Source organism: Rhea americana, unplaced genomic scaffold, assembly GCF_003343005.1.
Source record: "Rhea americana isolate MKP2758 unplaced genomic scaffold, rheAme1 scaffold_15, whole genome shotgun sequence".
Classification (NCBI taxonomy): Eukaryota; Metazoa; Chordata; class Aves; order Rheiformes; family Rheidae; genus Rhea; species Rhea americana.
Genome location: NW_028185594.1, coordinates 2,527,012 through 2,549,575, shown reverse-complemented (window position 1 = coordinate 2,549,575; position 22,564 = coordinate 2,527,012). Strand labels below are relative to the sequence as shown.

The 22,564-nt window shown below is 39.4% G+C and overlaps 1 protein-coding gene across 1 annotated transcript in view; it reads left to right on the top strand.

Annotated features, from left to right (window-relative positions):
• LOC146598920 (uncharacterized) overlaps positions 1-22,564 on the top strand; it is an 88,455-nt gene that overhangs the window by 58,310 nt on the left and 7,581 nt on the right. Inside the window, exons 6-8 of the mRNA XM_085299547.1 lie at positions 11,682-11,771; positions 13,284-13,407; positions 20,317-22,536. Coding sequence (XP_085155673.1) covers positions 11,682-11,716 — 35 coding nt within the window. The 3' untranslated portion in view covers positions 11,717-11,771; positions 13,284-13,407; positions 20,317-22,536. The remainder of the gene's footprint in view (positions 1-11,681; positions 11,772-13,283; positions 13,408-20,316; positions 22,537-22,564) is intronic.

Genomic DNA, 22,564 nt, shown 5'->3' with positions numbered 1-22,564 from the left:
CGCTGGGATCACRTGGTATTTCATATCTTGTCCGTCAAAGGAAATTTGTTGTCAGTTTGTAGTGCTGAAAGTAGGTCTTCAAAGATGTACTGTTGTTAAAAGTTTGTGTATTGCTGACTTTAATGGATCCCTCATAGTTCAATAATGTTTAATGTAACTCAGTCTCTGCAGGACTTTCTTATCTGCAGCGTAAGTTTGCAGAAGAGCACTTCTACAGAGTAGTTTGGCACTTTGTAAACGCTTGTAACTAATGGACATAGCAGCAGGGTCTGGCACCTGTGTCAACTTCCGTCAGTTTTGTTTCAGACCTCTTAAAGAAAAGTTTGATATAAAAACAAAACAGGAATCTAAGCAAAACATAAAAACTTGTGTTAAGAATTTCCCAGTGAACTGATACTTTGTTTTTTCTAGCTTAAGAGTAGTCTTTTCTAGATTAAAAGTAGTCTTTAAAATGTCAAAGAGCTAAAAATGATGTGCCAAACATCTGTGGATCGGGATTAGGATGCTCTGCCAGGAAAAGAATCCCATTTGTGCTTAGTGGGCAGGTAGTATAAAATGCAAATTCTGATCTATGTTTTCTTGTATAAACAGAACAAATGACATGATAGGCAAGGATCTTTGTCATACTTAGCCTAAGGTTTTTCCCTTCTTCCAGAATTTCATTTTGAAGATGCGACGACTCTGTTCAGGTGAAATCTTATTTTTGCTAYTTGATAGAGCAGCTTGCAATTTATACTTCAAGCTATAAAATCTACACAGAGATGCAATTGCTTACCTAAAGTAAATGGATTGTCACTTGATTTTTATTTAAATAGGCTCTTGTTAGAGCTGAAAAATAGATCCAGAAAACTAGAAGGGTGCTTACAAGGACTTTAAAATAATTGAAAAATGTTTTCCAGTTATGAAGAGGAAAATCATGTATAGATGTATGTTTCGAAGGACAAGGAGGAGGTTGGGAATAAACAACTGTAGTTTCTGAAAAACATTTTTAGCATCTCTTGACACAGTTCCTGGTCTAGTAAGCTCTTACATATGTGTATGATGTTCTACATCATGTATGCTTTAGAGTTAATGCACTCTTACTGATATCCTATTTTCCTTTTTTGGCTATGTTATAATGCTTTTAAAAAATGTTTTAAGAATGTTTTAAGGGGAGAGAGCAGTGTTTMATTTCTACCCCTTTAATTATGCCTAGTGCTAAAATAATAATGGTTTGAATAATACAGTAATACATAGACTAATAAAATAATAGTGGTCTGAATGTACCTAAATAAAAATGTTCTATGATGGAAGTAAGAGGCCTATTTTTATGGCTTTCAGTAAAGGTCATATTGTAACTACCTTCCAAATGTGGTAGGAAGTAGCCACAATAAGAGTTTTTGGACCTTCTTCTTGTTTTCTTTTTTGGTTAAAGAATGTTGAAAGCAACTGATGAATAAAATCTCTCCTCTAGCTACCTGTGCCAAAAGCAAGCGTAGAAGAAAAAGAGAATTCCTGTCAAATGCACTGCAATTCCTAGTATCTCCCAAGGTAACTTTCCGAGGTATTAGACAACRCTTGTGCCTTATTGGTGATTCAAAATCATCCTCAACATTAAAAAAAAAAAAAAAAAAAATCTCCTGGGGGTTGTCTTGTCCATAATTAAAATAAATTTTGCATTTGGAACGTAGTGGCTGTGTTGCTAACAAAAATCATCTCGCTTATATAGAGCAATGTTGGCACTACAGTACTGTTAGCAACAGCAAGAGTGTTCATCTGAGAGTAATGTAAACAATTTTATCTAGAAGACAAATAAAGAGCAAGTAATTTGACTCAGAGCCAAAACTGTGACTGCTACAGAGATTTCCTGCTCTAAAGTTTGCTCTTTAAAGTAATCATATTAAAAATGTTTTAGCATTGACATGCTGTATTTATAGTAGAAAACTAACTTTTTTCATCAATTTGTTTTGTCACTTCTGAAGACCGCCTTCACTTGGTGCCTACCGCAACAAAGTTGCGTAAAGCAGCCTTGCTCCCACCGTGCCAGCCGGCCCGGGGAGCTGGTGCTGCGAGGCCTGGTGGGGCACAGCTGTGTGTTCCTCTGGCAAATAGACACTATTGGCACGGAAATAAGTCTCAGACTTCGTTCGTTTTGGGACATGTTCCCCTTGGTCACGTTGGAACTGGCTTAGGCTGCTTGGAGAGCTTGGGTGGGAAATGTTTGTCTTGACATGGGATCCTCGACTAATTTTGGTTGGATATTTGGGCTTGCTTATACTTGAGAATGTTTTTGTGCTGAATCAGGCTAAAAGCACCTTGATTTTATTAATGGCAACTATTTCTGGATAACAGTATGGGAGGACGTTCGTATTGCAGAATTGGTGTGCCTGTTGAAACTCTTCTGTTTTCAAAAACGTATTTTATTTGAAGGAAGTGACAGCTATATGTGGAGCTAATCAGACTGTAACCATTTCTGAAAATCCCAAGCACAGACGTTCGTGATGTTGGAGGAAAAGGGATGTTAGCTAACTTCTGATATACGTGGATTGTTTGTTTGGGGCTTTGGGGTGAGAGTTGGCTGCTTTTCTTCTTTTTTCTTTCCTTTTAAATACGGAGATACTGTAAGTGAGGCAGACATTTATCAGAGTTAGACAACAATCCCTGATATAAAGACCAGCAGGATYATGTAATGTAAGGCACATGTATTATTGCTTCAGAAAATTTCCACATGGAGTCTTTTGCAGTATCTTTGCCAAAATTGCCCATCTGTTCCCAAGCACAAGGTGTGCAAAGCATACGCTGCTTTGCTCTTGTTTCCAAACCGCAGTGATTTCCTTCTAGGAGCAGCAGTTTGCTGCTGGGCAGCTCCAGCGCCTGCCCGCGCCTGTGGCAGCACTGCAGCTGCGGCACTGCAGGGCACCGTCCGGGCTGCGCTGGGGGCTCTGCCTGGCAGAGCGTCGCCGGTCGATTTGAGCAGCTGTGGAAAAGCGCCTTGTCTGCAAGGGCCGTGACCTGTTTTTGCGAGCACCAAAAGAGAAGGTGGCATAGTAGGACATCTAGGTCCTCATGCAGCCATGACAGCATTGTACTGGAGAAGCTAGTTAATCAGTGTTCTGGATGAACACTGGAATATGGAAAAAAGAATTAAAGAAATGTGTGTTTATCTTTTTTTGGACAAAATGAGTGTAATGAACTCCTGAAGTTTTCAGAACTTTTATAGAAAATCCAAGGGTGTTAATTCAGCAGTTAAGTCCTAGCTGTCACCTAATTTGCTAGGAAACTATGCACAGGAATTGAACTTTGTTATAATGAATTTGTAATAGAGAGATGAGATCTTTCGCACTTTCTTTCTAAAAATCTTAGATGTTTCCATTAGAAGATACTAGGCTKCAGCAGTGAGTACATTAGAAAACTATTCACCTGTTGCTGAGTGACTCTCGAGTATTAATAGATGTCCACAGCAAATAGCAGTCTGGTAAAAGACCCTTATACATAGCTGGTGTTAGTAGTTACTTCTGGGACTGGCAGGSGTCAGTATTAATACTTCACCAACCATTCTATGGCTTAGCAGTAGATGTGGAACAACTGAAAGTATGAAACAGGAGGGATTACAAAGGAGTTTGGGCCAATCTGGTTAGATGTTTCAAACAGTTAAATGAACTAGGCTGAAGAGTAACATTAGCTTGACAAAGTTAATCTTGCCAAGCTGAAGCTACAGGCAGCAGATGCTTGTGCRGCTTGTCAGAGGGTGCTTCTGGAGTGTGAAGGACCAGATGCTCCTAGAGCGAGGGAGAGCACAGCTTCTGCTCATCAAGGCTGGTGCATAGCTTCCCAGGCTCACAACTGCTCTGCAAGCGCAGGATCATGGGATAATTCAAGCCATCAGTCTACGGCCATGGGAAAATCCTGAGTGCTTTATAGGAGCATTTATGTAAGCAAAATATTATGGCTTAATGCCTGTGATACTAAAATGACAGATCAGCCTCCAGAGCGTCTTTACAGTTGTCATGCTGCAAGGCCAACAGATAGACTCATACATTTAATGTTGAGTGAGCCCTTCAGCCATGAATAATGGTGACTCTGGCTTCCTGCAGCTGCCACAAATCCTCTTGATCTGCTTAATGCCCCGTGTGTCTTTTTTTCTCCTTCTTCTAAAAGGGCTGCAGAGGATTTGGAAGATGCTGTGTTGCAGGACCAAACCCATCTAGGAGTCCTGGGGCTCCAAGTTTGGGCAGTGTTCTTAGGGGGATGGAGGAGCCACAGCAGCTGGAGGAAAATGAGGGTTTTTTTCATCGGGATCTCTAGACTCCTCTGGTGTGGCCCAGTCACAGGAAGCAACTCCGTGAAAAACAGTCGTGAAGCTCTTCTGTTATTYGTGGAGTAGGAATGGACATGAAGGTTCTCTTTCCTTTTGTAGAAAGACTAGGAAAAGAAAGTAGAACAGGTCCAAAGCTGCTGCTCTTCCTATGCCTCTTCTCCTCTTTGCCTTCTCCCCCCTATTCTCTTCTCCCCACTTTGAAAAGAAAGCCCTTCTCAGACAAGCTCTCTAACTTTCTGGAGCAGGCCCTAGGCAGTCCCACAAGTCTCCTTTGAAATAACATCAGCAGGGAGATAGGACCCTCCTTTGCTCTACCGTCTCCCAAGGAGCTGAGCTGACAGTAGAGGGCCGGGGCCTTCTCGTGCCACACAGTGTGTGGATTGAGGGGGGAATGCTATGCCAGCAGAGCTCTCCCACATGGCCAAATTAGGTGATAGTGAACAGGCTAGAGCAGTAATTTTGGAGTAATTTGGATGTTCTTAGGTTCTTGAAAGCATAGAATAGTCCCTAGAGGCACAACTAGGTGTTGAGAGAAAGTTGTGTCTGGGATGTCTGGTGCTTTGCAAAGAACARCTCTCTAATGCAGTTATTGTCCATGCAAAAAGCATCCCAGCAAAGCAGTAAGATCAAGGAAAACCTTCAAAGGTATTCTGCAGCGAGGTACACCAGAACAGTGACTGTTCAAAGAGAAAATYCAGAATACTTTTATCCTCTGAGGGGAAAATCAGTTCTCATTGTAAACTGCATTGCTGCCTCTAATTATCTGCCACAAACTTTTTCTTGTTCAGAGTTTCAACAGAAGGATCTGTCAGACCTGTGGCTGACAGTTTGGTGGAAACAAAGGCAGCCATATCTCTGCTGTCCACATTCAAATGCTCCTTTGCCTGAGCTGTACAAAAACATGCTGACATCCAGCAAGAAAGATAGCTTTCTGCAGAGTATTTACTAATAGCTGTGCTCCTATTCACTGACAAATAAAGTACAATGCTTGGTATGAAACAATATTTTCATGATTTACAGCACTTACAGTTCAAAATATATATATGTAATAAAAGGCAAGCATTGTCTGAACATTTATTATTCAAAGTAACAAAAACATTTTGACAAGCCAGAGCAGGCATGTTGTTTGTTTTACTTGTTTTCCATCTTCGTGCAAGCATACTGCACTTGGCTAATTTTTATGAGACTCCTGCTCACCGATACTACTTTCTTTGTATTTTAAAGCACACAGGAGCAGCTTTTCACAGCACCSAACTGTAGGTACCTACCTAACGAGCTGAGACGGTCCTACATCCCCTCTATGGACTATGGAAAGACAGAAGCTTCTGGAGAAGGCAGTTCTGGGTAGGGACATAATTTAGCTCCTCTGAACTGCCTTTTCTAGCAGTAGCTCCCACCTGACATTAAAGAGGGTGTTGGAAGAGAACTTAGCAATTAAGGTGGGCACCTGGAGGTCATGTGAGTCTTCCTTTTCTTCCTCCCTTTTTTTGCCCTTCATAATGTGTACTGCATCAACCTTTCACTGCTCCGAAGAGCTTAAGACTGTTAAGYCCCTGATGTTTTCATATCACGTTTTATATGTTCTTGAATGCTATCCCAGGATGCCTGTGGTGTCTRTTCTTTCTGACTACATCATCTGCAAGTAGATCACCATGATTAAGGTTGTGGACACCATGATGATTTGCCCATTGTAAGCTGTAACTAACTTTTCTCTCCAGCTTTCTTTCTGTAACTTTCCTGTTTCCYTGCTTTTCAGAGAGCTCCTTGTGTTGTCAAGTACAGACAGTAGCACTAATACGTATGCCRATATGTCATTTGAAAATTGACAGCAGAAACAACTGACTATATTATAAGCAGGATATTATGTGAACATCGGTACTGGTCTCTAAGTAGTGGGAGAGAGCAGAATCTCCAGGGAAGTTAACATAGGAAGCTAAGGCACAGAAACATAAATCATGGTTATCTATTAACCTGTGCACCATGTAGGATCATGGTCTCTTATGCCTCTTTTATTCCTGGGTTGCAGTCAGATTTTGGTTTTGTCCATCCCAATTGCAGGAAAGGAAAATAAATTTCATTTCTATACTGGTCACTGTGGCATATCATTAGCATACGGGAAAATACTGCTTTAGCTCATTCTCCTCGACCCGTGAGAGCCTGTGCTACTCTGGYCTCACCATATGTGTGTGAAATGCATGGAAAAGACACTTGCGTGCTGGGAATCTTTAAAACCTGCGGAAACAAATTTGTTTGAAATCGTTCTGTTAACAGTTACAAATCCATTAATAATGTCTTAAATCTGAGGTGCAAAGACTTTTTTTTTTTTTTTTTTTTTTTTTTTGCTGCACATAAATGCACATCTGAAAAGCTTTGGACGGAGGCAGAAATATGTGGGTGTAAAGAGGGAGCAGAAATGTAACTTCAGTTGAATACCCTCATCTGTGAGGAACGAAAGCCTGATTCTCATCTCCCAGTGTCCTGTGGCTAGTGAGCTACTGCCTCTCCTTTAGTGAAACCCTGCCACATCCACTTCTGGAATGATCAATACTTTTGTAACTTTTGCAAGTGGTAACACAAGTGTGTCAGGAGTAGCTGACACTATTGACCCCAGTGAAACAAATACCTTGCAACAAATTTCTCCATTCAGTCAGCTGATCAGCTCTGCTGAGTGCCCAGCGTTGTCATGAAGTGCTGAGTGTCGTCCGTGCTGTCCCARGGAAATGGAAACTGCATGGGCTTTCAGCCTGGCTGGAGTGTGCAGCAATTTGCAGGATTATGGTCTAGTATAGGGTAAACCAACTTCTTACAGCTTCCTCCTGTCAGGATGACTTGATCTTCCCCTCTTTGTGTCCAAGCTGATTTCAGCATCTCCTTCTTCATAATGCATGTCTGGCATTTCAAATGTTATGCTRAAGTAATCAATACTTTACCAATGGCTGGAGAATCCCCAGGGAAAATTGGCTGCAGGAGTCAGAACAGACACTTAACTTCAAGCCTGTTCTCAGAATCAGAGTAGAAAAGACAGTGATGAGAAAGAGCAGCGTTAGGGTTTGCGGAGAGTGGTGGTGTTCTTCCTCGCGGAGATACGTAGTTTTGTTGCCATGTGCTAGTTTGGGTGAAACTGTTACAGGAAAAAGCCTGGCATTCTGGTTCAACTGTCTTAATTCAATTCAGTAATATCAATGTAAAACATCCACAGTGCAAAACATAACTTTAGTTGGTCTTAAGTCTGAAATACAGTGCACATTTTATATCTGAACAACCTTATCTGTTGGAAATACCTGAAGAGTTAAACAGCACTGTAATGAGAGAGTTTCACCCAGTGACAAAAACAGACAGTTGAATGGAAATGAATTGAACTGGAACATTACCCAAATGGTAATGTCAGATTGGTGGTTTTATGAGGAACAAACACAAAGAAAACTGCTGTCGTCTTACCTGTATGTATCTCTGATGTGCACTGAAGTGGGCAGCAAATCATGGTCTGATGGTCAATTTTGCATGAAATCAAGTGGCTGTGGGGTTCTGCCAGACTGTGCCTCTGAGCCTGCAGGAGCTCCCCAAGGCTAGAGATCACCGTTATCTTGCCTGCATAGGAGAAGTGTCTCTGGGTGGGCTTTTCAGATGCAGTCCAGGAAGTCTGCAGACGCAGGCAGGAGTGGAATGTTGCACTAGGTGTCTGACTCAAGACAACGGGAAATTTCTTACTGCACTSCAACCTCTTGTGGCTGGAGTTTTGCCTTCTCTGGATTACCTTTGATGTGGATTTGGAATGGATTTTTTGGACTGTCCAAAAGGTTCCTTCCTAAAGAAGAAAATATCTGTCGTGTCTGTTTTCTTGCACCTAATTAGCTCTTGCAACTCACTTTCTGTTCCTTCTTCTTAAATCAGCTTTACCTAGCCTGTTTTCTCTTGAGCTTCCTGGAATGACATAAACCTCTCCAGAACCAAACAAGCAGCTCCATCAAAGCTCCAGTTTGAAACTGTCCTTCTTGTATTATTATTCCAGTGCCATATTCTTTTACTTTAAAACTGRTTCCTAGGATTGTATATGGCATCGTTGTTTTCTTCTAGACAAATACCAGCACTGAAAGCAGAACATTAGAAGCCTAGCTCATATTTCCAGTCCTAGAAAATTTAAGTAATGTTTCAGGAACTGCAGGGCTCAGCTATTTATCCATTTATAGATATTCCCAAGGGACTATTTTAGGCAAAMTTTGCAATGCAGACAAACTGATTCTTAATAACATTTCTAATTTCTTTATAGAATACTTTCTTTTTTCTTTGTAAAATAATTTTATGAATATTTTTTTCTTCTCTTCTGGTTCACCCTATGAAATCCAACAGCTTTGTAATGTATTAAGGGAGCAAGCTTTATTTTTAATAGTGTAAATATCTTATTACCCATTGGCACTGCATTCTCCGCTCTTTTATTTGCTAATTATTTGGCATGAAGCTTTTGGTGATCGCAAAGAGTGTTAAAGGTCAATTTGATGACTCATTCCCTGAAGAGCCAATTCATCAGTGATATTTAACAGGACAGATTATTGCATGTTAATAAAATACTATTTTATTTTTTAAAACTTATACCAACATTTCGGCACACATAATAACAAAGAAACCCATGCAGTTGCACACGTTTAAAAAAAAAAAAAAACTTATGGTAAAAACCCTTATGGTATCAGCAGTTGCTTTCCTATTATTAAATAAGAAAAGAAAAAAGTGGCTTTCCTATTAGCTAACACCCTTAGTTCAAATTCTTAGGAGAATAACACAAAAGCCTGGTTTAGAAGCCTTCAAATTAAACATTTCAGTTTCCAGGATACACAAGAGAGGCCTTGGGGAAATACAGAAAGACACAGCAGGGGTCCCTTTGATTCTGCCGCTTATGTTCCTAAACCTGTATAATCTCAGGGCTGTCTGTCTTCCACCTCCAACCAGCCTCTGACCAAAGTTGCAGAGAGCTCTGCGACTGAGTTGCAGACATCCTGACCACCATCATAGCTGCTCTTGGAGGAGGTATTTCTCTGGTTAAGAGCTTGGTCCCTTTTGATGACCCCCAGTAGGCCTTCTTAAGGACTATTTAAGAACTTGCTTCTAACACATGTTGTCTAACTAATTTTCCTAAGCATCTTGGTTGTTTTTAAATGGAAGAGTGATAGAAGTCTACAGTGCCTAAAAGGAGCCTGTTGGGAAGAGCAGTCATTGCGCTGAAGYGTCCTCTCTCATTGAAGCTTACTGAGCATGCTGGGAGAGTCCRCTTCCAAAATAAACAGTGATATCTAGCACTAACTTGAGTAGCTGCAGTGTTTTCCTAAGAGGACAGTTCTTCAAAGTCTGCTGCTGAGTGAGTTGTTAACCCCCTCCTGCAAGGCAGGATTCCCAGAACTGCACTATGCCTCTGGGGTGYTGTAATTAAACAAGCAGTGCTTGCTCCCTAGGCTGAGCAAGGCAGCTCCTTTTCAAGGCTCAAAGCTTGGTCTTAGACCTTTTATTTACTTGCAGTGCTGAAGCTGTGTGAGTCATGCACCTTCTTAAARAGATTTTTGAGCCTGTGTTGTTTCTCTACTCCATTTGTTAACACATATAGTGAACTATTTCCAAATACATCTGAAATCAAACCATCAGTGGTATACTCAGTTSTAGTAAAGCTAATATTGTTTAAAGCAGTTACTAACAGAATAATTATATCTCCAGGTTTAGAGTAAACCTTTATTTCTTTATGCAACCTCTCAAGTATGGGCTTGGCTAAAATCCAGGAAAGAATATAATATATACATCTAGCTTGAAGAATTCATTTACCTTTTCTTGTCTTTGAGGCTGATGAACTCAATCACATGCTTAATATTAAGGAGGCAGAGTTCTGCTCAGCTGGGGTTAGTATTACATAGATAAGCATAGCCTCCCTGCCTGAAGGGCAGGTAGCAAGATTTTGACTTGAAACAGCAGCTTTAATGGTAACTAAGCAACRTAGACAAAATTAGATTGATAGGAACTAGCCTGACTCCCATTTACTGGATCTTGACTAACTTTGTGATGTTTGAAGAGTGAGGTATTTGTCTGATCTCTGAACACAATATGGTCCTGAGGTCTTAAGCCCCTTCCCATCCTCTGCATTAGAGAGAAGTTTTTCCTTACCRCTAGCCATTGACATCTGGTTGCAGTGATCAATGCCTTTGATTTCTGAGGCAAGTGCAAGCTGTTGTATTAAATAGTGGCTATGTTCACCTTAAAGATGGCATCATCGCATCCTTTTAACAAAGCTGCCTCTGTATTCTCTGTTCATTATAGTGGTTGCAAGTATCATGCTAGGTACAGCTGGCAAAGACCATGACCCTCCTCTGCTGAAGGGGACAAATTGGAGCATCCTTATTTTCCTCCCATTTGKGTGACAGTGCTACAGTAACAGCTCCAGCTAAGTACAGCCTCATGCAGTTATTCACTCTCTCTACTATTATTCTGCAGTCTTTTCTGATAATCCATGACTCAAWAACATGTTTATACATATAAATAAACCTAGATCTCATGAGCTTAAATACTTTGTTGAGGACAATTTATTTCAGTTTTTCTGAATTTAGCTTAACTTATTGTGAAATTTTGTTTCCATTAAGTCATAACCTTTCTGTTACTACTTTTACCTCTTGATGTATTCTTTAAAATGCTGGTAGTGTATTTGTGGGCTAAGCTTTCAAATTTCTGTGACTAGGTTTAAAGTTAAAAACAAAGAAACAAACAAAACGAAAGTAACATAACAGCTGGGTTGCTAGATTCTGATTATTGAGAAGAAAAAAAGTGTCTGCATCCCAGTCTGAAACCACATTGTGGCAGGATCACTGAAACTGTCTCCATGCAAATGAAGCGGTAGAGAAACACATTTTGAATAACTTTGCTTGCAATTTCAGCAGAGGATTTCCTTTATGCATGGRACCAAGTGACTATAATTGCTATAATTCAACCTGATCCCCCAATGAAAAATAATGATGGGACTTGAACGATATTCCAGCCAGCTGATCTATGGCAGCACATAAGGCTGCAGCTGGTATGAATAAATGGATTGGATGACATCCTAMAAGATAAATTGGCTTCTCCAGTTTCAGAGGAAACAAAATTATAGGCAAAGATGAAGATAACAAGAACACCTAAATTGGAGTCTATTCAGTTTGGAGTCAATGGCTATGTTGTAAGCTGTTTTTATTTCCTATATACTGCCATGTTTAGGAGCCATCACAAATGAGAAAAGTTCTCTCAGCCTACAAACTTCATCTCCATTTTTGTAATTTCTATTTGACATTCACCTGTTCTGTTCCATGTATGTTTCTCTTTAACTTGTAGCTTGGGTTCTTTTATCATTTATTTTGTATTTCTGTCATTTATCTCTTGGCAGAAGACCATTGGACTATCAAGTGTCCTCAGCCTTGATAATCTTCCTTTCAAATAGAACCRCCAGCTGGTAGTGGCTATCTGAGAGGATTAGGTGAGGCTTTTATTTTATTTTTTTTTTCCTTTCTCATTTCAAACACAACAGAACCAGAGCAGGAGTTGCACAGATCCATGTACTGATGCAGTATATTCCAGAGGTTCCATCTTCTGAGTGCCACTATCATAAGAATTCACTAAATAGAGCCAGTTTTTGTAAATTTGCTAGTTAAGGAACTGTATTGTAGCAATACAGAAATCTGTACAGGGGAATGGCTTTATCCTTGCAACCCATAGAGCTTAAAAGGTGAATTGTCAGATCAGAATTTTACTTAMCTTTACACCAATAAAACATTTAAGAGGTAATAAATTCTCACTGTATTTGATCAAATTCCCTATTCAGTTACATTATAAAACATCTTACRTTGTTCAAATATTCATATTCTTCTTCAGCCAAACACAGCTAAATATGAACTAAACTTTTCTAATGCTTATAAAAATGTGCTTTATGATTCTACATTGTTGACACAGTGTGAGAAGTCAGAAGGGCAGCAGGATGCTTTTCTTCAAACTTATGTACATTTTTTTAGTATGGCGATTTGAGAAAAATCTGAACCACTATACACCCTAAAACAGGTATTTAGAGACTATGTAAGGAGGGCAGAATGAGATAGCAATACACAATACCTGGGCATCCATAGCATAGGCCTTCTGCACTGCAGTTCTTCCTGTGCAAATGTGCAAATTCCAAAGCTTTATAGAGAAATAGGTTCAAATCAAGGCTCAAGAGTAGAAAAATAAAGATGAAAACAGAATTAACAAAACTATTAAGTAAAATGAAAATGGAAGTATCCCACATATACACTGAACTGAGATTTTTATGATAATACTGATTCCACATTAAATACATTTTAATGTACTGCTTTCTGTATGTTATTTAAAGGTGTGTGTGTTGTATAGGCTTAAATTATCATTAGACATTTATTAACTGATAAACTAACAGATGATCATGTTCTGTGGATGCATTTGCTGAGAACTGCAGCAAATTCTTTGGGTATTAATGTGAACTAACAGAAACACCGCATCTTTATAAGCAACTAAAAATGTCATCTTTTTATAGGTGAGAAGTTTAGATATGTTATTAAACCATTATGCTGGTCTTTTGGAAATACTGTATTGCTGCTTGCTAATACAGAGATCTGAATGCAGGTGCACATGTTGGGTTTGAATATTTTGTACCTCCTCCTGACTTAGAACCRAAGACAGTAAGCTGATAAATTACACCTCTGCTAACTTACAGTACAGTGTGCTAACCATTCCTCAGGAGATTAAAGTGAGGCAGCTGCTTTGCTAAATTGGCAGTAGAGTTCTTATCACTATGTTTAGGACTATGCTTTTCTTTGAAACTCTGGCTATATTTTTGTAAGTGCTTTAATTATTGATTTTATGGTGGCCATGCCACAATTTTTCCACTGTTCACTATCTATTTGTGCTGTCTTTTTCACCTGCCTTCTGTCATTCCTGGTTTATCATTGGAATTACCAAATTAACCCTGATTTCCTAATTTCAGGATATTCTACACACACCTTAGCCAGGTGTTCAACAAAACAGTAAAAAATCATACCTGATTGAGCTYTGCCTGCTTCAGTGGGATGAAAATAAGTGCTGAACTTGGTCCACTTCCTGTCTGAAAGGTATAAAGCCTAATTTATAACAGCACAGTAGTACCAGTATTGACTGTAAGATTCTTATAGACACTGCCTTTTGCTGACTACTTGTTTTTTAAATTCATTGCTGTAGATTTAGGCCTCTGTTCAACATAGCATGTTCCAAAGTTCAAATGAATGTGTTCCATATCAACAGCGTTAGAGATATAAACTGTTGTTACCATCTCAAATTCATGCAAAAAGTTAAAGGAGGAGGAGATTCTTTAAGAKGCTAAATTCTTTAAAACACCTTTCATCAAATGAAGCTTGGACACATCAGATATTTTTAATCTGTTTTTTTCCTGTTCTTTTTCCTTATGTATATGGGACTGTGAGAGGTATCTTAAAATAGATGTATTTAAAAAAAGATGTGGCTGAACTGGACATCCTGTCTTCACAAAGGACATACTAATGTGGGCTATTCTTATTTATCAAGCAGTCTGGCAAGTGTTAGACTGCACTTATGATATAATGTAAAAATAAATGAATATACAACCAAGTGTTTTTTCCCAGGATCCTGGCAGCCACTAGGTTGTAAAATTCTGCGTTGGAAACACATTTATCACAAGTGGCTTTGCACATGARGGGCATAACTCAAATATTCAAAACAGCTTTTCAGATTGCAGGAACATGAAATAATTAAAAGCTTAAGTCAATTTCGGTACTTACATCTAATAAGTGATTAGGCTCCTTCTGGGAAATTGTGGTTCCACTGACACTGATGGCCAAATTCCTGCTTCATCTTTATGCAGAAGCCAGTCTCTTTTCACATAAGCATCATCTGCAAAGTGAATTAAAACCAAAAYAACTTTACAGACTACAGGTAGAAATGGATAGAACATTAAAAAACTTCTCAGTGAAGTTTCCAATAAAATTGTTAATACATTTTGAAAGGCAAACAAGTATTTATGTCGTTTGCTGGTTAAGTCCTGCTGTGAGCAAGCAGGGCTCAGAGGTGGTGTTTATGCAGATGTAGACTCAGGCTCTTGTTCTGTATGTCCTCTTGAGCTAAGAAATCCCAGCATGCACTTACTTGAATGATTGCTTCTCTGATTTGTACTTTTCATTTCAGAAATATTCCTACAAAACCACTTAAATTCCAGCACATGCTTCTAAACCAGACCTATTTAGTATGAGCAAGAACTTCTTAGAGRCTTTTAAAAGTATTTTTCTAGATTATTAATCTAAAAGTATGTTTGGGGATAATTCACATAACTGACAATGAGTTTAATATGATTTTATTTTCTGTAAAATAGTGGCAATTTTCATGACATGTCAAGGCATTTTCTGCTGTTCAGCTTACTGGTTCTTTCCTGTTTCTATTAACTTGCGTGTAGTAGCCAGTTTAGAAATGAGTATTTTATCAAGAGAGAATACTCCTTGAATACAAAATCGAAAGTTGTTATGAAAAAGAACTGTAAATGGTGTTTGCTTTCTTCTGCTTGTAATAATATTTATTTACAACACTGCAGAATTCCTTAGGGAGCTACAGTTACTAAACTACAACAGACTGCTAAAACACATGAAAATTAYTAGCACCAAAATTTTATAACTCATGTTAAGACAAAGGACTGGAATATGATTTTTCTCTCTTTATAAATCTCCAACTCTGGCAATCGTGATTTTCTGAAAATCTTATTTTTCAAGGGTCTTTCTCTGCTTTAGTGCATTTCTAGTCCATAGAGTTATGGAAAGAAGTTACTGCTTATGTTTGAGCCCTGTTGTGGTAACTGGAGTTGTGTGTCAAATAATCTACCTGGTATTTTGTTTTTATGGATTTTAAGTAGCCAGCCATAGTGACTGAATGAGAAATTTTAATACAGTGTATTTAAACACACACACACACACACACACACACACACACACACACACAAATCCCACTGTAATCACAAGGAATTATTTGTTTGTAATTGCTAGTGCTGAGAATTCAATTTATTCAGTAATTGACATGCATGTTTTAATCAGATAGTCCAGTGTTTTGGAGCTACACAGAAGTAATTAAGCTTTGGGGGGGGGGATTAACAACCAGTTAGGAGGCTATAGCAGCCCAAGGGGGTGCAAAAGGTCATTAATTGTAAGTGAAACTTTGGGTAACTCCTTGTTTCTCCAATCACTTCTACTCAACCCATGGCTGTTTTTACTGTAGATGTTGCCCAGACTGGTAGATGAGGTAAGACTCAAGATAATCAGATTGTGTCCCTCTGTCCCTCTCTGTTCTTCAGCTTTAGTATAACACTCTGGAAATCAATGTCTGCTCTTTGAAAGGTTTCAGGTCTGATCATTACTGAAGCAGTACAAAGCAAATAGAAATTCTTCTTTTGCATACAGATTTTTTTCTATTTCCTTGTAAAACCGCAGAAGTGCACAATACAAGATGATCTCTGTCCCAGACTATTACATTATCAACAATSCAGATAGTTAAAGAAAGAGAGGGCAAAAACTGTGTCAGGAGGCTTAGGTTATAGTCSTAAAGGCACTTACTTCTATATTCCTCACCCTTGAAAGGAATACGTAGACCTGAGCAAAACACCTACACGTGTCACATAGACGTGTAGAGTGGGATTCTCGTAGACATGTAAGGTGAAAGGCCAGAAGCCTAATGTGACCCTACAGGAAACCATGAAGGCAGGAATCAGTCTCAGCATCTTAGAAGTCTTAACACCACACTCCAGAAGCAAACTAGGGGAAAGAGACTTTCAAAGAAGTTAGATGTTATTAGGAAGTGGTCTGTGAAGCAGTGGAACAAGCCACATGGGAATACTGTTAAATYGCTAGTACTGGATATTTTTAAAAACAGGTTAGACCAGTCATCCTTGGATGGGAGCATCTGTGGATAGCTGATCCTGATCTGAGGAAAAGTATGGACAGGAGATGGACCTCCTGATAGCCCTGTCAGCCTGTTCTTTATGATACTAGAAACACGAGTTGTGTATTTAGGAAGCACCTATAAACCATGGTTGAAGCCAACAGAAGAGAGCACTGAGTGGTGATAAGGACTGCAATTTGCAGGAATGCCTTCAGCCTGAAAATAGCAAAGCAAGGGTTGAGTTATGAAGAAAAAATATATATATATATAAAAAGTAAAAAGCCAAAGCTGTCATTACAAATCCTATTTTACATTTGCTCCCTGCTTTTTGCTGGAAGAATATTTTGCTGTTCATAAGTAGTATCAGTCTATGACTGTCTCCAGTACTGTCTTGGGTATCTAAGGTCTTTCACAATACTTACTTAGCTGCAATGCTTTTGTTCATTAATTTGGAGGAATAAAATGTTGCTTGATGGAAGTCTGCAACATTTTTCCCCACTTGTACCTTCTGCTCCATAAGAGACATCTGTTAAATAAAGCCAAGCTCAGGAACCAAAGCTGTGTCAGACTCTACAAATGTACTAGTCATTCCACTGAAGTGCTGCCTGGCCCCAGCCAGATCTGCCTGCATCTCTTGTAGAGTGTGGCACCGCTCCTCCATGCCTGCCACTTAGAAGGGAGTAGAAATTAAGAGACTCTGCACTTTTTTAAAATGCYATCCCTCATTTAAAGAATAATGTCAGCAGACAACAGTCTTTAGAATCATTGAATCATAGAATCAGTAAGGTTGGAAGGGACCTCTGGAGATCAACTAGTCCAACCCCCCTGCTCAAGGAGGGTTGCCTAGAGCATGTTAGACAGGGTTGCATCCAGGTGGATTTTGACTATCTCAGAGAAGGAGACTCCACAACCTCTCTGGGCAACTGGTTCCAGTGCTCTGTCACTCTCACGGTGAAGAAATTCCTCCTCATATTCAGGCAGAACTTCCTGTGGTTCAATTTTTGCCCATTGCCTCTAGTCCTGTCACATGGGACAACTGAAAAGTTTAGCCCCATCCCCYTGACACTCTCCCTTCAGGTACTTAYAAACATTGATAAATTCACCCTGAGAACCTGCAAGACTTTTTTTGGTATCCTAGTCYTGCAAACTGTTCTGGATTGATGAACATGTGCAAAGCTTCAGTGTGAGGCAAAGCTGARTGCTTTCAAAGAGGCTTTAAGAACACTCAAGGCTGCTCTTACAAATGAAATCTCACTCCATATTTGGGGTCAAACCCAGCAAGGAAGCGCCRGACACCTCTGTAGAGCAGGAGAATGGAAACCTTTTTCTCTGTCCATRCAAAGAAAACTTTGGAGTTGTCATGGGAGGAGATACACAGTTAAACAGCATCCAGGTCAAGTTAAGGAGTACTGATTAGCCATAACTTTCAATGATCAAACTTGTAGCAATAAAGAGTTTTGGAACAATGAGTAAAGAACAGGGGCAAGATGAGGGTGRATGAAATATAACTTTACCTCCAATGGTATCATTCAGGTTTCCAGTATTAATTTGAGCTGTGAACATACAGTAATGTTCATAATAGCTTCAGACTGTGTAAGTTCATAGAAAAAACTTAATATGGCAACAACAGAGCTTGGAAACCTAATGAAACTGATGGAATTCAGTGGGTGCTGAGTTGGACTTATAGTGAGTTTTAGGGATATAAATTAGTGTGCATCATAAAAATACTTCTTTTCCTCATCTACATTCATAGCAGCTCTAAAAATGGTAATGCTATTAAGAAGATGATAAAGGTTATGCRAAAATATCCTATTTTGCTACAGCAGTAAGACATTCAGGTCTGAATACATCTGTGGGTGGTTTATCCAGGTTACCTGTACAGGTAACTGAGCTAGCTCCATCAAGAACCATCTTAGTTCCATGCACTGCTCTGCATGGATACACCTCAATTGCTCCCAAGCAGGGCTTGGCATACACCAAATTAAAGTAATCTGATTTGCAGCTCCTAGGTGGACAAATCCCGTCAGACCCAAACAAGGTGCCGGCAAAATAATCCTAGCAKGTCTGCACTGTGAGCTCAGAAATGAGAGTATGTAGGTCTGACTTTGAGCCAGAGTTAAAAAATCTGGCAGGACTTTAAGGCACAAATGCAGAGTCAGCTCAGGTTCTGTGCTAATAAACCCTTACAGAGCCCACGGCAGGAAGAGTGGGTCGCTGCAGAGACATTTGTCTGGCTTTAATGGAGATAGCTCTGGTTTGACTAGTCTCATTAGTGACTGAGCGCTGGCGTTCTAGATTTGAGCTGGTTATATGCATAATCACTTGAGTAACTCTCCATCATATTTTCAGTTTTCTGTGTTTATGTCTGTGAGTATACCCTTTGTTGGAGATACCTCAGACTGCCATTATCTCATAGAATGGAAAGATGACAAGAGAGCCGTGTGCCATATGCTTGTTTCTTCTTTGGCCATGAGGGCATACTGCTGAAAATTCAGCATTATTCTCCRATAAAAAGGAGAAGCTTTAAAAAAATAATTACTAACATCAGCAGMCTTAGTTTAATTCTGTTATTTTCCTGTAATCCATAATGACGCAGGTATTTTTTTKTGTGYGTGTGATTTCTTCTCTTTCTATATGTAAATTGGAGACTACAGGTTGAACTGTTAAAATTTCTCCCACTGAAAGACATTTCTGCAGGTTACTGAGTGAAAAGAGCCTTTCTTGCAGAGCCAGTGGATGCCACCAGTACGTTACCACAAGCTTCAGACTTTCAGTCCAATCCAGCTTTCATTACAGTGTCATTATATATCCTTGCAAAATTTYTCTTCAGAAGGGTGCTGTGACCCAGGTAGTCAAGAGAACTGCAAAAGCCCTGCAACACCACCAGTACTGCTGTTCTCAGGAGAGAAAACACATTAGGCTCTGCCCAGAGCTGAGCTGGGCAGAGCCATCCCAGGGACCACGCACCGAGGATGGCTGAGTTACCATCTCCTTTCCACAACTGAAGCAAGGTGGAGTACATCTATTTAACRCCCTTCCAGTGACAGTACCTTATCTGTTACTTACCGAAGTCCTCAGAGTTGTACTGGACTGTGATTTAACTTGTGCATAGTGGAAAAYGTGCTCCACCACGGTGTAAGAACATTGTGTGTCTTCATTGCTGGCACTTCACTGCTAAAACACCGGAAAACARTCTTTTAAAGGTCATTTTACTGTGGAAAATTCAGTGAGCCAACATCTTAAGAACAGAAGAAACTAAAAAATAACTAATAACATTAGCAGAATTGGTTTATTTTAATTCTTGACTGTTATTTTACTATAAAACATAATAGCATTGGATTTATTTTTAATGGCTCATTTTCTTTCCCTATTGTACTTCTCCCTGAACTTTTTACTGCTTTGGGGTCTGTTCAACTGAAAGGCATTCACTACGGTGGCATTTTTAACAAAATTACAATGTACATTAAAGATTTATTTTTCAACCAGCACTGTAACTTATATCAAGCATAAGGTTTGCATCTATCTCTCTGACCAATTACATTCATTTACTGTGTGACAGTACTTGCATTATTTTATTTCCTGTCTACCAAAAAATTTAAAAGCCTGCCCACAGTTCAGAAAAGCACATAATTAATGCAGACTATAATTTTGAGTCATTTACTCCTTTTTAGGTTTTTTTTTAATGCAGTACATACCATTATCTACAGTCTTCACTGTTTACTTGAAGACATTTCCATAAAAAGAATTATCTTTCCTCCCAGCTTTTTCCACAGTGTTCTTTATGTTGCATTTTATAGCACTGTATTTACTGCATTCTAATACAGTTAATTTCTATTCAACGAGCTGAATAGCAAACACTGTTAAAGTGGGAAAATCAGTGGTAGATTTGGGAAGTGGCACAAACACCAAAACACCAGCATTGTAACAGCTGGGAACCAAGTCCTCAGCATGTGTCAGTCATCTTAGCACACGTTCATGGCATGCAAAAGGCAAGCAGTGTTTCTGCATGTAAACATGAAAAAATCCAAAAAATCATGAATAACTGTGTGGCAGCTAATAAACTTCTGACACTTCATCCTGCTCTGTTTCAGTTTGTACTTTGACCACCAAAGCAATGCTATTCCTCAGACAAAACTGGGATACTGTAAGAAGGAAGATTATTTGAAAGAGGAAGACCTCACTGCTCGTAGCACTGGGAGCCTTTTCAGYGGACAATTTGAAAGCCTATGATCAAGCCAGATGCTCTCCCATCACCAACTGATACTTTCCATTCAGTTCCAAAGAGCTTCACCAGTCTACATCTGGATCTACCAAGCTTCATGCTCTCATTTTTTCTCTCCTGGAAATGAAATAATCTCTTGGCAAGGCTATGCTAGACATTTTAAATAATAAGGCAGCTCTATACAACAAGCTGGGAAAGACATAGAAACATCATATTCAGTTGAAATGGAGAGAGCATATTTGGGAGACTGAGAATATAATTTAGTAGAAAAGGAATGTAACTGCAGTAGTTAAAACTTTGTTAGAACAGATGTTAACCTTAYTCTTCACAAATTTTCCATGGATTTGTATTGGTCCCTGAAAATCACCGAGACCTCGGTTTTATGTCTCATTTGATATATGGCACTTCTGCCAACACAGTATCTCATAATTACAGTACATGTCTCAATATRTTAAATTCGGTGGCATTTTGTTCTCAACAGGTCTGTGATCTACAAACTGTGACAGCATATTAGTTAATTCTAACTTAGAGGGTGTTTCTTTCGTATTGATGGGGGAAACACAGCTTTATCCAAATGCAAGACAATGTCAGAGATTTTCAAGGTTGCTGTAGGTAAAATATTTTAAATGTTTTACCAATAGCCACAAATAAACTTTTTAATTTTAATAAGTATAATTAGTTTTAATGTGAACAGCAGTTATATTTGATATAATTTTTGGACAAAATTGTCTCAAATAAATTTGACAAAAAATAGAAAAAAAGCAGTGAGTACCAAAAGCCAATAGTGCTATACTTTTTTACAAAGTCTGATTTAAATTTTAGAAATTTGTAAGGAAATAAAGGAAGTTAAGGATAACAGAGCTCTCATTTAAAAAAAGAAACAAGTTTTAGCTAGTTCTAGCTGCATGGACTGATTATTACATGCCAGGTGTCCTCTGCAGGATGAGACCTCTGGATTTGACTGATGTCTCATAACCATTTAGGTGACAACACCGGAACTTTTCATATCTTTTGCCTTGGTGAGCAGAATTACCCTGTCTTCTAACTGTGATTTTGAGTTTTTTTTTTTTCCATCAGTAAATTTTGCATGTTGAAATTTGTTTTATTTACACATGAAACTGCCTAGCCCATTCCTCAGGAAAACTGGAACAGTGCATCTTGCCATTATTGTGACTGGAATTCAAGGTCAGGTACAAAATAACAATTCCTTTTGTACTGTCATCCAGAGTTCAGACACTTACAGAAGACAGACTGTTAACTCATTTGCAGCAGGACCATGGGGAGATAGTTGTCTGAGATATGTCTTATGCTTRTTTCTTGTAGAAGTTCTGCCGTGATGACCTCTCAGGACTGTGCCTTTGCTTTCATTTGGGTTTTGCAAGCAGGAAAAAGCCAGAAATGATCAGAGCTGAAAGGTTAAATCCTGCTCTGAATGACAATGGTGCAAAGCAAGATTAGCTTCACAGAACACATCTGGGCAGAAAGCCTTGAAATACAAAGCAGCTTGACGRGCTGAGCGCCCAGCCCAAGGTCTCCCCAGCACTGGATCAGCTCCTTGCTCATAAAGCTGGATAAGGGAGGTTATATTACGTTGCCATGTAATTCTGCTGCTCCTTGCAGCAATGTCTGTTAAGGACACTGTCCAGTCTAAATGTGTTTGGAGTAGCCTTGGCCAGTGGACTCTGAGAGAGAGGACTCAGCCTCTGGGAAAGAGATCTCAATTCTTCCTTTGGGTTGTGCCATCACCAAACCACTTCCTATGCCTGGGTTGTAGAGAGATAAGAGAGCAAGGGGAGCCTCAGGCTCTGGGAAGACTTGTTCCCTCTGCCTGGCCCTAGAAGTTCCCAAGGATTGACAGCAATCCTATCTGGCCCGTCAGGAGCGGAGAAAGTTTGAGGTATGAAACTCTGTTTGAAGAAGATTAGTTTGCTTGTTTTTGATATGCCTGAAGGAATTTTCTTGCCCTCACCATTTCTGAGGCTCTGTTAAAGTATGGACGACAAGGAGATGGGCTGCGGTGGTCCTGGTCAGAGGCAGCCCCACGCTAAAGAAGGCACCATGACATCTGTGTGAAAAACAAGGATGCTGTGTGAGTATTACTGTCCTTTCAAGACTCC